We start from the raw sequence: 14,135 nt of genomic DNA on the forward strand, positions 1-14,135 counted from the left end.
GCTTCAATGCAAGAAGCGTAACAGGCAAAACAGATGAACATAGAACACTACAGCACAAACAGGCCCTTCGGCCCACAAGTTGCACCGATCATATCCATACCTACCAGGCCTATCTATAACCCTCAATCCCATTAAACCCCATATACTCATCCAGGAGTCTTTTAAAAGACCCCAGCGAGTTCGCCTCCACCACCACCGACAGCAGCCGATTCCACTCACTCACCACCCTCTGAGTGAAAAACTTATCCCCAACATCTCCTCTGTACTTGCTTCCCAGCACCTTAAACCTGTGTCCTCTCGTAGCGACCATTTCAGCCCTGGGAAATAGCCTCCGAGAATCCACCCTATCTATTCCTCTCAGCATCTTATAAACCTCTATCAGGTCGCCTCTCAACCTTCGTCTCTCCAGGGAGAAGAGACCTAGCTCCCTCAACCTATCTTCATAAGGCATGCCTCCCAATCCAGGCAACAACCTTGTAAATCTCCTCTGCACCCTCTCAATAGCTTCTACATCCTTCCTGTAGTGAGGTGACCAGAACTGCGCACAGTACTCCAAGTGGGATCTGACCAGGGATGAACTTAGAGCCTTGACGCATGCACGGAATTTGGATGTGGTTGCAGCAATGGAGACTTGGTTAAAACAAGGATAGGACTGGCAGCTGAATATTCCGGGTTATACTACAGGCCACCCAACAGCCCACGGGAAATGGAGGAACAGATATGTAAAGAGATTCTGGATAGGTGCAGAAAAAATAGGGTTGTTGTAGTGGGAGACTTTAATTTCCCTGGTATAGACTGGAAAGCGCTTAGGGCTGGGGGTCTGGACGGGGAAGAATTTGTAAAATGTGTACAGGAAGGTTCTTTGGAACAATATGTGGATAGTCCAACTAGAGAGGGGGCTATACTGGACCTAGTTCTGGGAAATGAGCCCGGTCAGGTCATCAAAGTTTCAGTAGGGGAACATGTGGCAAATAGTGACCACAATTGTGAACTTTAGGATCGTAATGGAAAAAAGATAAGCGTTGTCCTACGGGTAAGGTGCTGAATTGGGGGAAGGCTAACTATAGCCGGATTAGGCAGGATTTGGTGGCTGTTGATTGGGAGAGGCTGTTTGAGGGTAAGTCCACGTCTGGCATGTAGGAGTCTTTTAAGGAACAGTTGATAAGGCTGCAGGACAGGCATGTGCCTGTAAAAAGGAAGGATAGGAAAGGTAGGATTTGAGAGCCGTGGATAACCAGGGAAATTGAGGATCTGATCAAAAAGAAAAGAGAGGCGTACGTTAGGTCCAGGCAACTGAAAACAGACGGAGCGCTGGAGGAATACAGAGAAAGTAGGAAAGAACTCAAACGGGGAGTTAGAAGGGCAAGAAGAGGTCATGAAATGTTCTTGGCAGACAGGATTAAGGAGAATCCCAAAGCATTTTATTCATATGTTAGGAACAAGTGGGTTGTCAGAGAGAGAGTCGGACCTCTCAAGAACAAAGAAGAGGAATTATGCTCAGAACCCAAGGGAATAGGGGAGATCCTAAATGAATACTTTGCATCAGTATTCACAAAGGAGAGGGATGTGTTGACTGGGAGTGTCTCAGAGGGATGTGTTGACCCGTTAGAACAAATCGCAATTACAAGGGAGGAGTTTTAGGTGTTTTAGGAAGCATTAAGGCAGACAAATCCCCAGGACCTGATGGATCTGTCCCAGATTACTGAGAAAGAGATGAAATTGCTGGACCTCTAACAGAAATCTTTGTCTCTTCACTGGACACAGGTGAGGTCCCAGAGGATTGGAGGATAGCAAATGTGGTCCCGTTATTTAAGAAGGGTAGCAAGGATAACTCGGGTAATTATAGGCCGGTGAGCTTGATGCCCTTGGGAGGGAAGTTGTTAGAACATAGAACATTACAGTGCAGAACAGGCCCTTCGGCCCACGATGTTGCGCCAACCAGTTAAAAAACAATGACCCTCTAACCTAAACCAAACCCTTTCCATCCATAAACCTATCCACAGATCTCTTAAACGCCCCCAAACTAGGCGCATCCACAACTGCAGCAGGCAGGGCATTCCAATCCCTCACCACCCTCTGGGTAAAGAACCTACCCCTGATATCTGTCCTATAACTACCCCCCCTTAATTTAAAGCCATGCCCCCTCGTGCTAGCTTTCTCCATCCAAGGAAAAAGGCTATCACTATCCACCCTATCTAAACCTCTAATCATCTTATATGTTTCAATAAGATCCCCTCTTAGCCGCCTTCTTTCTAACGAAAACAACCCCAAATCCCTCAGTCTCTCCTCATTGGACCTCCCCTCCATACCAGGCAACATCCTGGTAAACCTCCTCTGCACCCTCTCCAAAGTCTCCACGTCCTTCCTATAATGTGGGGACCAGAACTGCACACAGTACTCCAAGTGCAGCCGCACCAGAGTTGTGTACAGTTGCAACATGACGCTGCGACTCCTAAATTCAATCCCCCTACCAATAAACGCCAAGACACCGTATGCCTTCTTAACAACCTTATCTACTTGATTCCCAACTTTAAGGGATCTATGTACACATACACCTAGATCCCTCTGTTCATCCACACTATTCAGAGTCCTCCCGTTAGCCCTATACTCGACACATCTGTTATTCCTACCAAAGTGAATCACCTCACACTTCTCCGCATTAAACTCCATCCGCCACCTCTCGGCCCAGCTCTGCAACCTGTCTAAGTCTCCCTGCAAACTATGACACCTTTCCTCACTATCTACCACACCTCCGACTTTGGTGTCATCAGCAAATTTACTAATCCACCCAACTATACCCTCATCCAGATCATTAATAAAAATTACAAACAGCAGTGGCCCCAAAACTGTTGTTTGTAATCTTTATTAATGATCTGGATGAGGGTATAGTTGGGTGGATTAGTAAATTTGCTGATGACACCAAAGTCGGAGGTGTGGTAGATTGTGAGGAAAGGTGTCATAGTTTGCAGGGAGACTTAGACAGGTTGCAGAGCTGGGCCGAGAGGTGGCGGATGGAGTTTAATGCGGAGAAGTGTGAGGTAATTCACTTTGGTAGGAGCAACAGATGTGTCGAGTATAGGGCTAACGGGAGGACTTTGAATAGTGTGGATGAACAGAGGGATCTAGGTGTATGTGTACATAGATCCCTGAAAGTTGGGAATCAAGTAGATAAGGTTGTTAAGAAGGCGTATGGTGTCTTGGCGTTTATTGGTAGGGGGATTGAATTTAGGAGTCGCAGTGTAATGTTGCAACTGTACACTACTCTGGTGCGGCCGCACTTGGAGTACTGTGTGCAGTTCTGGTCCCCACATTACAAGAAGGATGTGGAGGCTTTGGAGAGGGTGCAGAGGAGGTTTACTAGGATGTTGCCTGGTATGGTGGGGAGGTCCTATGAGGAGAGACTGAGGGATTTAGGGTTGTTTTCGTTGGAAAGAAGGCGGCTAAGAGGGGATCTTATTGAAACATATAAGATGATTAGAGGTTTAGATAGGGTGGATAGTGATAGCCTTTTTCCTCGGATGGAGAAAGCTAGCACGAGGGGGCATGGCTTTAAATTAAGGGGGGGTAGCTACAGGACGGATGTCAGGGGTAGGTTCTTTACCCAGCGGGTGGTGAGGGATTGGAATGCCCTGCCTGCTGCAGTTGTAAATGCGCCTAGTTTGGGGGCATTTAAGAGATTTGTGGATAGGTTTATGGACGAAAAGGGATTGGTATAGGATAGTGGGTCATTGTTTTTGTAACTGGTCGGTGCAACATCGTGGGCCGAAGGGCCTGTTCTGCGCTGTTATGTTCTATGTTCTATCTGCATTTTCTGCAGAAGCCTACCATGGTGAACCTTATCAAACGCCCTACTAAAATCCATATATACCACGTCAACTGCCTTACCCCCATCCACCTCTTTGGTCACTTTCTCAAAAAACTCAATAAGGTTAGTAAGGCACGACCTACCCACTACAAAACCATGCTGACTATCTCCAATCAATTCATTACTCTCCAAATAACTATAAATCCTATCCCTAATAATTTTTTTCTAAAACCTTGCCCACAACAGAAGTAAGACTCACCGGTCTATAATTCCTGGGGAAGTCTCTGTTCCCCTTCTTAAACAATGGGACAACATTCGCTATCCTCCAATCTTCCAGTACTATACCAGAGGCCAACGACGACCTGAAGATCGGAGCCAGAGGCTCTGCAATCACCTCTCTTGCCTCCCAGAGAATCCTAGGGTAAATCCCATCCGGACCAGGGGACTTATCTATTTTCAAACCCTCCAGAATATCCAGCACATCCTCCTTATCAACTGTAATACTGTCTATTCTACTCCCCTGCAACCCAGTGTCCTCCTCAGCTATATTCATGTCCCCCTGCGTGAACACCAAAGAGAAATATTGGTACAATGCCTCTCCAATCTCTTCTGGTTCCACACACAACTTCCCTCTGCTGTCTGTAACTGGCCCTAATCTTGCCCTAACCAACCTTCTGTTCTTAACATATCTATAGAACGCCTTAGGATTCTCCTTAATCCTATCAGCCAAAGTCTTCTCATGTCCTCTTTTAGCCCTTCTTAACTCACTCTTCAACTCCCTCCTAGCCAATCTAAAGCTTTCTAGTGCACTACCCAAGCCCTCAAGTCTCATCCGAACATAAGCCTCCTTCTTCTTTTTAACCAACGAATCAACTTTTTTAGTGCACCACGGTTCCCTAGCCCTACCAAATCCTCCTTGCCTGACAGGGACATACCTATCACGGACTCGCAGTAGCTGCTCCTTGAAAAAGCTCCACATTTCGGACATTCCCAGTCCCTGTAATCTCCTAGTCCAACCTACGCTTCCTAATTCTCTCCTAATAGCCTCATAATTACCCTTCCCCCAGCTAAAACTACTGACCCGAGGTTCATGCCTATCCCTTTCCATCGCTAAGGTGAACGTAACCGAATTGTGGTCACTATCACCAAAATGCACACCAACTTCCAAGTCTAGCACCTGGTCTGGCTCATTTCCCAGCACCAAATCCAATATAGCCTCACCTCTAGTTGGCCTATCAACACACTGAGTCAAAAAACCTTCCTTCACGCTTTGTACAAAAACTGACCCCTCTAACGAGCTAGAGCTATAGCAATTCCAATCAGTATTAGTAAAGTTAAAGTCCCCCATAACAATTACCCTATTACTTTCACTCCTAACCAGGATCGTCTCCGCAATCCTTTCCTCAACCTCTCTAGAACTTTTAGGAGGTCTATAAAAGACTCCCAACAGGGTGACCTCTCCTCTCCTATTTCTAATCTCCGCCCATACTACCTCAACAGACAAGTCCTCATCAAACTTCCTCTCTGACACCGTGATACAATCCTTGACTAATAATGCTACCCCTCCCCCCCTTCTACCTCCTTCTCTGCTCCGACTGAAGCATTTGAACCCCGGGACCTGCAACAACCATTCCTGACCCTGCTCTATCCATGTCTCTGAAATGGCCACAACATCAAAGTCCCAGGTACTGATCCACGCTGCAAGTGCATCCACTTTATTGCGAATACTCCTCGCATTAAAGTATACACATTTCAAACCCTGCTCCACCCCACCCCTGCGATGCTGTGCATTGCAGTCCCCATCTATGCCCCCCTCACTTTCATCCCCTCTACTCAGGATCCCACCCCCCCTCTGAATGGAGAAGATTCTTAGAGATAGGATCTATACGCACTTAGAATAGTCTCATTAGAGATAGACAGCATGGTTTTGTACAAGGGAGGTCATGCCTCACAAAGTTGATTGAATTTCTTGAGGAGGAGGGAAGGGCTATGGATGTCGTCTATATGGATTTTAGTAAAGCATTTGACAAGGTCCCTCATGGCAGACTGGTGCAAAGGGTTAAGACTCATGGGATAAAAGGTGAGGTGGCTAGATGGGCGGAGAACTGGCTTGGCCACAGAAGACAGAGGGTAGCAGTGGAGGGGTCTTTTTCTGGTTGGAGGTCTGTGACTAGTGATGTTCCACAGGGCTCTGTACTGGGACCTCTGCTATTTGTGATATATATAAATAATTTGGAAGATGATGTAACTGGTGTGATCAGTAAGTTTGCGGACAACACAAAGATGGCTGGACTTGCGGATAGCGATGAACATTGTTAGAGAATACAGCAGGATATAGATAGGCTGGAAAATTGGGCAGAGAAATGGCAGATGGAATTTAATCCAGATAAATGTGAAGTGATGCATTTTGGTAGATCTAATGCAGGGGGGAGATATACAATAAATGGCAGAACCATCAGGGGTATAGACACACAGAGGGACCTGGGTGTACAAGCCTACAGATCCTTAAAGGTGGCAGCACAGGTGGAGAGAGTGGTGAAGAAGGCATATGGCATGCTTGCCTTTATAGGACGGGGCATAGAGTATAGAAGTTGGCGTGTGATGTTGCAGCTATATAGAACGTTGGTTAGGCCACATTGGGAATACTACATCCAGTTCTGGTCACCACACTACCAGAAGGGTGTGGAGGCTTTGGAGAGAGTACAGAAAAGGTTTACCAGGATGTTGCCTGGTATGGAGGGTCTTAGCTATGAGGAGAGATTGGATAAACTGGGGTTGTTCTCCCTGGAAAGACAGAGGATGAAGGGCACACTAATAGAAGTTTATAAAATTATGAAGGGCATAGATAGGATGAGCAGTTGGAAGCTTTTTCCCAGGTCGGAAATGAGAAACACAAGGGGTCACAAGTTCAAAATAAGGGGGGGCAAGACTCAATACAGATAGGCGAGGGATGTATTTTACACAGAGGGTGGTGGGGGCCTGGAACGCACTGCCAAGCAGGATGGTTGAGGCAGACACACTAGGATCATTTAAGACTTATTTAGATAGCCACATGAACAGACTGGGAATAGAGAGACACAAACGGATGGTCTAGTTAGGGACACATTATCGGTGCAGGCTTGGAGGGCCAAGGGGCCTGTTCCTGTGCTGTATTGTTCTTTGTCCTTTGCTCTTTTGGTTCTCAGACCTCTGCTGAATGAGTTTAAAGTCACCTTTCTAGTATTAGCATAATGCCCTGCAGGGAACTCAGTCCTAGTTCTGTTTAGGTGCAACCCGTCTGGCTTGATCAAGATTAGGAACTGAATATTCAAAGATATTGAACATTATTTCCCTTCATCGTCAGGGCATTGAGTTTAAAAATTGGCAAGTCATGTTGCAGCTTTACAGAACCTTAGTTAGGCCGCACTTGGAATATAGTGTTCAATTCTGGTCACCACACTACCAGAAGGATGTGGAGGCTTTGGAGAGGGTACAGAAAAGATTTACCAGGATGTTGCCTGGTATGGAGGGCATTAGCTTTGACAAGAGGTTGGAGAAACTTGGTTTGTTGTCACTGGAGTGATGGAGGTTGAGGGGCGACCTGATAGAAGTCTACAAGATTATGAGAGGCATGGACAGAGTGGATAGTCAGAAGGTTTTTCTTAGGATTTAAATGTTAAGTACGAGGTGACATAGATTTAAGGTGCGTAGAGAAAAGTTTGGAGGAGATGTGCAAGGTTAAGTTTTTTACACAGAGGGTGGTGAGTGTCTGGAACGTGCTGCCCGGGGAGGTGAGGGGAGCAGGTACGATAGTGACATTTAAGGGGCAACTAGACAGAAATGTAAATGGGATGGGGATGGAAGGATACGGACTCCGCAACTGCATACGGTTTTAGTTTAGGCAGGCATCATGATCAATATAGGCTTGGAGGGCCGAATGGCCTGATCCTGTGCTGTACTGTTCTTTGTTCTTTGTTCTATTTTCTACAGTTAATCCCCATGACTTATCTGGGCTTGCAACATCTCACTTACTGTCCTGTCTGGAGACAATACACATCTCTTTAACCTGTGCTTAATGCTATCTCCACTCACATTATCTACACCTTTAAGACTTGATTAGATGTAAAGACTCACATTCTAATCAGTATTCAGTAAACTGTGTGTGCCTTTATATTGCCCTGTTTGTGACCAGAAGTCCCCACTCACCTGACGAAGGAGCAGTGCTCTGAAAGCTAGTGGGTTTACTATCAGATAAACTTGTTGGACTTTAACCTGGTAGTGAGACTTCTGAGCAGGTTACTGCTGAGCAGGTGCTGCTTGATCGCGCTGTCGATGACCCCTTCCATCACTTCACTGATGATTGAGAGTACACTGGGTGGTAATTGGCCGGGTTGGATTTGTCCTGCTTTTTGTGTACAGGACATACCTGGGCAATTCTCCACATTACCAGGTAGATGCCAGTGTTGTAACTGTACTGGAAGAGCTTGGTTAGGGGAGTGACAAGTTCTGGAGTACAAGTCTTCAGTGCTGTTGCTGGAATGCTATCAGGGTCCGTTGCCTTTGCGGTTCCCAGTGCCTTCAGCTGTTTCTTGCTATCATAGGGAGTGAATCGAACTGGAGACTGGCAACTGAGATGCTGGGGGCCACTGGAGGAGGCCGAGATGGATTATCCACTCAGCACTTCTAGCTGAAGATTGCTGCGGTTCTTTAGCTTTATCTTCTGCACTGATCTGCTGGGCTCCTCCATCATTGAGGGTGGGGATATTTGTGGTGACTGGAATTTTGGACAATGGAGGAAGTTTTACAGAAGAGGGGGTTATGTGGACAGGTGAAGGGATCAAGAGAGGGCCATTCGGCCCCTTAAGCCCATTCTGCCATTCAACTCAAACTGCCTCATCATCTATCTCAACACCATTTCCCGCATTATTCCCCATCCCATGACATTTTTAGCATGTACAAATCTATCAATTTCTGCTTCGAACAAACTGAATAACTAAGTTTCCACCGCCATCCGTGGTAAAAAAAAATTCCAAAGGTTCACCACACTCTGAGTGAGGAAATTCCTCCACATCGCCGTCCTAAATATCCTGCTCCTTATTCTGGCACTGATCCACCAGGATGAGCTGGAGAGGCTTCATTATGAAGAGAGATTGAATAGACAGGGGTTGTTTTCCTTGGAGCAGAGGAGACTGAGCAGGATGTGATTGAGATGGGACTGTTTTCCCCTGGAGCGTAGGAGGCTGAGGGGTGATCTTATAGAGGTCTATAAAATAATGAGGAGCACAGATCAGCGAGATAGTCAATATCTTTTCCCAAAGGTAGGGGAGTCTAAAACTAGAGGGCAGAGGTTTAAGGTGAGAGGGGAGAGATACAAAAGTGTCCAGAGGGGCAATTTTTTCACACAGAGGGTGGTAAGTGTCTGGAACAAGCTGCCAGAGGTAGTAGTAGAGGCGGGTACAATTTTTGTCTTGTAAAAAGCATTTAGATAGTTACATGGGTACGATGGGTATCAAGAGATAGGGGCCAAATGCGGGCAATCGGGATTAGCTTAGGGTTTAAAAGAAAGGGTGGCATGGACAAGTTGGGCCGAAGGGCCTGTTTCCGTGCTGTAAACCTCCGTGACTCTATTACAATCTCTTGCAGGATTAGATAGGGTGCCATGCTTTCGGTTAACGGTACACAACATAAGGCTTTAGATTTGTCAGCCAATGACTGATGCTTGAATTTAGCATCGTCGCTGTATTCCCGCTGACACAACTGGTGGAATCTCTGTCTGAGCTGTGATGATAGTAAAATGTCTCTGGTAAATACATTGATGGAACACCTTGATGCCGTAGATAAGAGTGAGGTTTTCCTTTGCTATCTGGGTATATCACCTTTCCTTGTCTGATTGGGTTTTTGATACATATCCAATGGTTTTGTAACTCCTGGGTGCCTCTCTTGACACTTTATTTCACTATCGCAATTTCCAGCACCCTTTTTAAAAGTTGACTCAGACTCAGCTGCATTACGTACACCGCACACCAATTGATCTCTTAACATGTCATTTAAAGCTGACCTGAAGTTGCAATGCTCTGCAATCAGGTCTAACCTTGCTGCAAAAGATGCGACAGTTTCCCCCCCAGGCCCCCTTGTCGAGTTAAGCTCGTATCTTCACAGTGTTAGTCAGACTTTAGGGTAGGAATGCCTCTTTGTTAGTGCTGGGAATGCCAAAGACTTCTAGCTTCCCAAAGACAGGCACGCCGGCTCCCTGTTTTCCAGGCTGGGATTGATCGGATTTACTCTGCAGTGTTGCAACAATGCTCTCTGCGAATTCCTCGCTGTAGGCAGACTCACTCAGATTTCCTCATTGCCGGTCTGGTAACTGGAAGGATCGATGACCACCGGTTAGTATAATGGACTCTTAACGGTTATTTACAAGCAAATAAATGTACAAAACATCTTCCCAATGAACAGTCCCTCCAATAAAATTATCCAATGTCCCCTCACCCGCTGAGTTTTGTTTTCTTAAACGACACAAAATACATTTCAATTCCTTCTGATTGAAGTTAACACTAAATCGAATGTTCCTTCCCGTGTTATACCAGGAGCCAATGCCATTGATCAAAGCAAACAACTGCGGAATGCTGGAATCTGAAACACAAACAGAAAATGCTGGAAAATCTCAGTGTGTCTGACAACATCTGTGGAGAGAGAATAGGGGCAATCTTTCAAATCTGGACAACCCTTTGTCAGAGCTCAAAATGCAGCATTCAGACCAGCTGAGATTTTCCAGCATTTCCTGTTTGTGTTCCTGAGTCAATGTCCGTTTTCCGAATAACACCCTTGATTTGATTTGATTTATTGTCACATGTATTAACATACAGTGAAAAATATTGTTTCTTGCGTGCTATACAAAGCATACCATTCATAGAGAAAGAAACGAGATGGTGCAGAATGTAGTGTTACAGTCACAGCGAGGGTGCAAATAAAGATCAAGTTAATGCGAGGTAGGTCCATTTAAAAGTCTGACAGCAGCAGGGAAGAAGCTGTTCTTGAGTCGGTCGGTACGTGACCTCAGACTTTTGTATCTTTTTCCCGACAGAAGAAGGTGTAAGAGAGAATGTCCGGGGTGCGTTGGGGTGGGGGGGGGAATGCGAGGGGTCATTAATTACACCGGCTGCTTTTCCAAGGCAGTGGGAGGTGTAGACAGAGTCAATGGATGGGAGGCTGGTTTGTGTGATGGATTGGGTTACATTCATGACCTTCTGTAGTTCCTTGCGGTTTTGGGCAGAGCAGGAGCCCAGACCAAGCTGTGATACAACCAGAAAGAATGCTTTTTTTGATGAGAGCCATAGCTGACGTGCCAAATTTCTTTATCCTCCTGAGAAAGTAGAGCTGTTGGTGGGGCTTTCTTAACTACAGTGTCGGCATGGGGGAGGGAGAACCAGAACAGGTTGTTGGTGATCTAGACACTTAAAAACTTGAAGCTCTCGATCATTTCTACTTCATCCCCGTTGACGTAGACAGGGGTACATTCTCCTTTACACTTCCTGAAGTTCATGACAATCTCCTTTGTTTTGTTGACATTGAGGGAGAAATTATTGTTGCTGCACCAGTTCACCAGATTCTCATTCCTGTTCTCTGTCTCATCGTTGTTTGAGATCTGACTCACTACGGTGGTGTCGTCAGCAAACTTGAAAACCAAGTTGGAGGGGAACTTGGCCACACAGTCACAGTTTTTTAAGGAGTTTAGCAGGGGGCTGAGAACACAGCCTTGTGGGGCACCAGTTTTGAGGATGACCGTGGAGGATTACACCTGTTGGTACAATCAAAGCTTTTCATTGTCCACTTTGAATTTCCTCACCTCCTGCGGCTGGATTGAAATTCTCGCTCAAGCTTTCACATTTCTCTCTCATTCCAATCTAAATTGTTTATTTTGTTGCCTGGTTTTGCCAAACTCAACTTGAAGACAGTCAGGATCCCCATTTCCTCTTTGGTGTTTAGCTGTTCAGTCAATACTGCAGAAATCTCTGTCTTATTCCCTTCTTCTAAATCTCCTATTTTCTCTGCCATGGTTTGCAGATGGACCTTGGCACTCAATCACAGAGCCTCGCTCTAAAGCTGTTTGAGTCTTGTAAAAAGGAATGTTATCTTTCTAAAGAGTACCCATGTAATCTTGCTCCTTTAAACTCATTACAGTCCTGGATTTATATCTCACAAGAGGAACTTATTATGATCCTCGGTCAGACCAAGCCAATAACTTTTCCAAAGGGATTTGATTTCCCAATGACTCCTCAAATAATCACAAAAATATTCAGTTCTTCAGACTTGTGGCAAGTTCAATTTGTAGCAACTAAACTCCAGAAGCCCCTCGGAACCACAGATTCTTCAGAGAGTGAAAGGAGGCCATTCGGCCCATTGATTCTGCACCAATCCTCCAAAAGCGCACTCGACCCAGGCCCATTCCCGGTCCATTGACCTCGGGTGGGATTTTCTGGTTTTGGGACACGTTTGGCCGGAAAATCCCGCCTGAGGTGTTACAGATTGGCACCTCGCTTTGAACAGGACTTGACCTCGGCCCCTGTTCCCATGACAACCAAGTCACATGGCTTATTGTCAGGTGGAAGCACGAGGTGACGTACGAGGTCTGACACCCCATTGAATTAAAGGAGGCAGTTGAAAATATAACAGAGTTACAAAGTCCAGCGGTAATAACACTGGGTTCATTCAGTAGTTAACTTATTTAACCAGCTGGAGGAGTCACTTATTCTTTAGAAATTGGAAATGTTTATTTGCCAAGTCACTGACTCGTGTAGAAAATATTTAGAAAAAACATATGGGTTGCCTCTGTTGCCTTGTTTACAACCTTTTAAAATATTAAATAACCGTTCTGTGGAAATATTGGGAATCTTCCTGTTCATCCTGACACATTCAAAATGTCACAAGAAACAAAACCATTTCTGTCCATTGTTCCGATTTTGTTTAAATACCGTTTATTCCCTGGAATAAAAACAAGGAAATACTTTGGCAACATTTACCCGAGTTTGTAACTGAGTCAAGTTTTGAGTCAGAATATAAATATTTTTGGATGGTCTTGACAAAGACATCTGTTTATAATCGTGTAATTTTCTGGTAGATACAGACTGTGCTTTGGTTTAAGTGAGATTTAAGTTTTAATTTCTGTGTTGTTTGTGTTGACAGAGTTTGGATGCGATTTGGTAGATCCTGATGCCAGTGCTGCAGGATTTCTTCATTCAGTCGGAATAGTGAGGGATTTGCACCATGTCCACTTTGAATCAGCCTGTAACGTCCAACAGGCTACAAACAGAGCAGAGATTCCCCACACAAACTCTACCATTCCCACTCAATTTAACCAGACCACATACGGTAAGATTAGAGTCCATTATAAAGGATGTTAATAGCAGAGTGTTCAGAAATATATAATATAGTCAAACAGTCAGTGTGGCTTTGTGAAGGGGATATCATACCTGACAAATTTACTGGAATTCTTTTGAGGTGGTAATGAGTAGGATAGATAAAGGGAACCAGTAAATGTAATATACTTGGATTTCCAAAGAGTGTTTGGTAAGTTACTGCATAAAAAGCTATTGAAGAGTCCATGGTGTTGGGGGGAGTGCATTCACACGGATAGAGGGTTGTTTCAATGTGAGAAGTGTAACAGGTAAGGCAGTTGAACTTAGAGATTGGATTAGTACTGGGCCTATGATGTAGTTGTCATTAAGGGAAGCACAGGATTGGCAGCTAAACATTCCAGGACACAGATATTTCAAACAGGATAGAGGGGGATGTAAAAGGGATGGGGGGTTGCACTATTGGTTAAGGAGAATATCACAGCTGTACTGCGGGAGGACACCTCGGAGGGTTCATACAGTGAGGCAATTTGGGTAGAGCTCAGGAATAGGGAAGGTGTAGTCACAGTGTTGGGGGTTTACTATCAGCCACCCAACTGCCAGCGGGAGATTGAGGAACAGATATGTGAGGAGATTTTGACAAGGTGCAAAAGTAACAGGGTTGTTGTGTTGGGAGATTTTAACTTCCCCTATATTGACTGGGACTCACTTAGTGCTAGGGGTGTGGATGGGACAGAGATTGTAAGGAGCATCCAGGAGGACTTCCTGAAACAGTATGTAGATAGTCCAACTAGGGAAGGGGCCATACTGGACCTGGTATTGGGGAATGAGCCCGGACGGGTGGTCGATGTTTCGGTAGGGGAGCAGTTCGGGAACAGTGACCACAATTCAGTAAGCTTTAATGTACTGATGGATAAAGATAACTGTAGTCCTCAAGTGAAGGTGCTAGATTGGGAGAAGGCTAATTACAACAATATTATGCAGGAACTGAAGAATGT

General features: G+C 45.3%; 1 protein-coding gene across 1 annotated transcript in view; it reads left to right on the forward strand.

Moving 5' to 3' along the window:
• Window positions 1-14,135, forward strand: part of LOC145339897 (nuclear receptor corepressor 2-like) — a gene marked incomplete at its 3' end in the record, with an annotated part of 74,303 nt that overhangs the window by 12,915 nt on the left and 47,253 nt on the right. Inside the window, exon 3 of the mRNA XM_080184436.1 lies at window positions 12,968-13,153. Within this exon, the coding sequence (XP_080040562.1) occupies window positions 13,049-13,153 (105 nt within the window). The remainder of the gene's footprint in view (window positions 1-12,967; window positions 13,154-14,135) is intronic.

The sequence above is a fragment of the Carcharhinus amblyrhynchos genome, unplaced genomic scaffold (genome assembly GCF_965287045.1).
Source record: "Carcharhinus amblyrhynchos unplaced genomic scaffold, sCarAmb.v2.hapA scaffold_731, whole genome shotgun sequence".
In the NCBI taxonomy this organism is placed as follows: domain Eukaryota; kingdom Metazoa; phylum Chordata; class Chondrichthyes; order Carcharhiniformes; family Carcharhinidae; genus Carcharhinus; species Carcharhinus amblyrhynchos.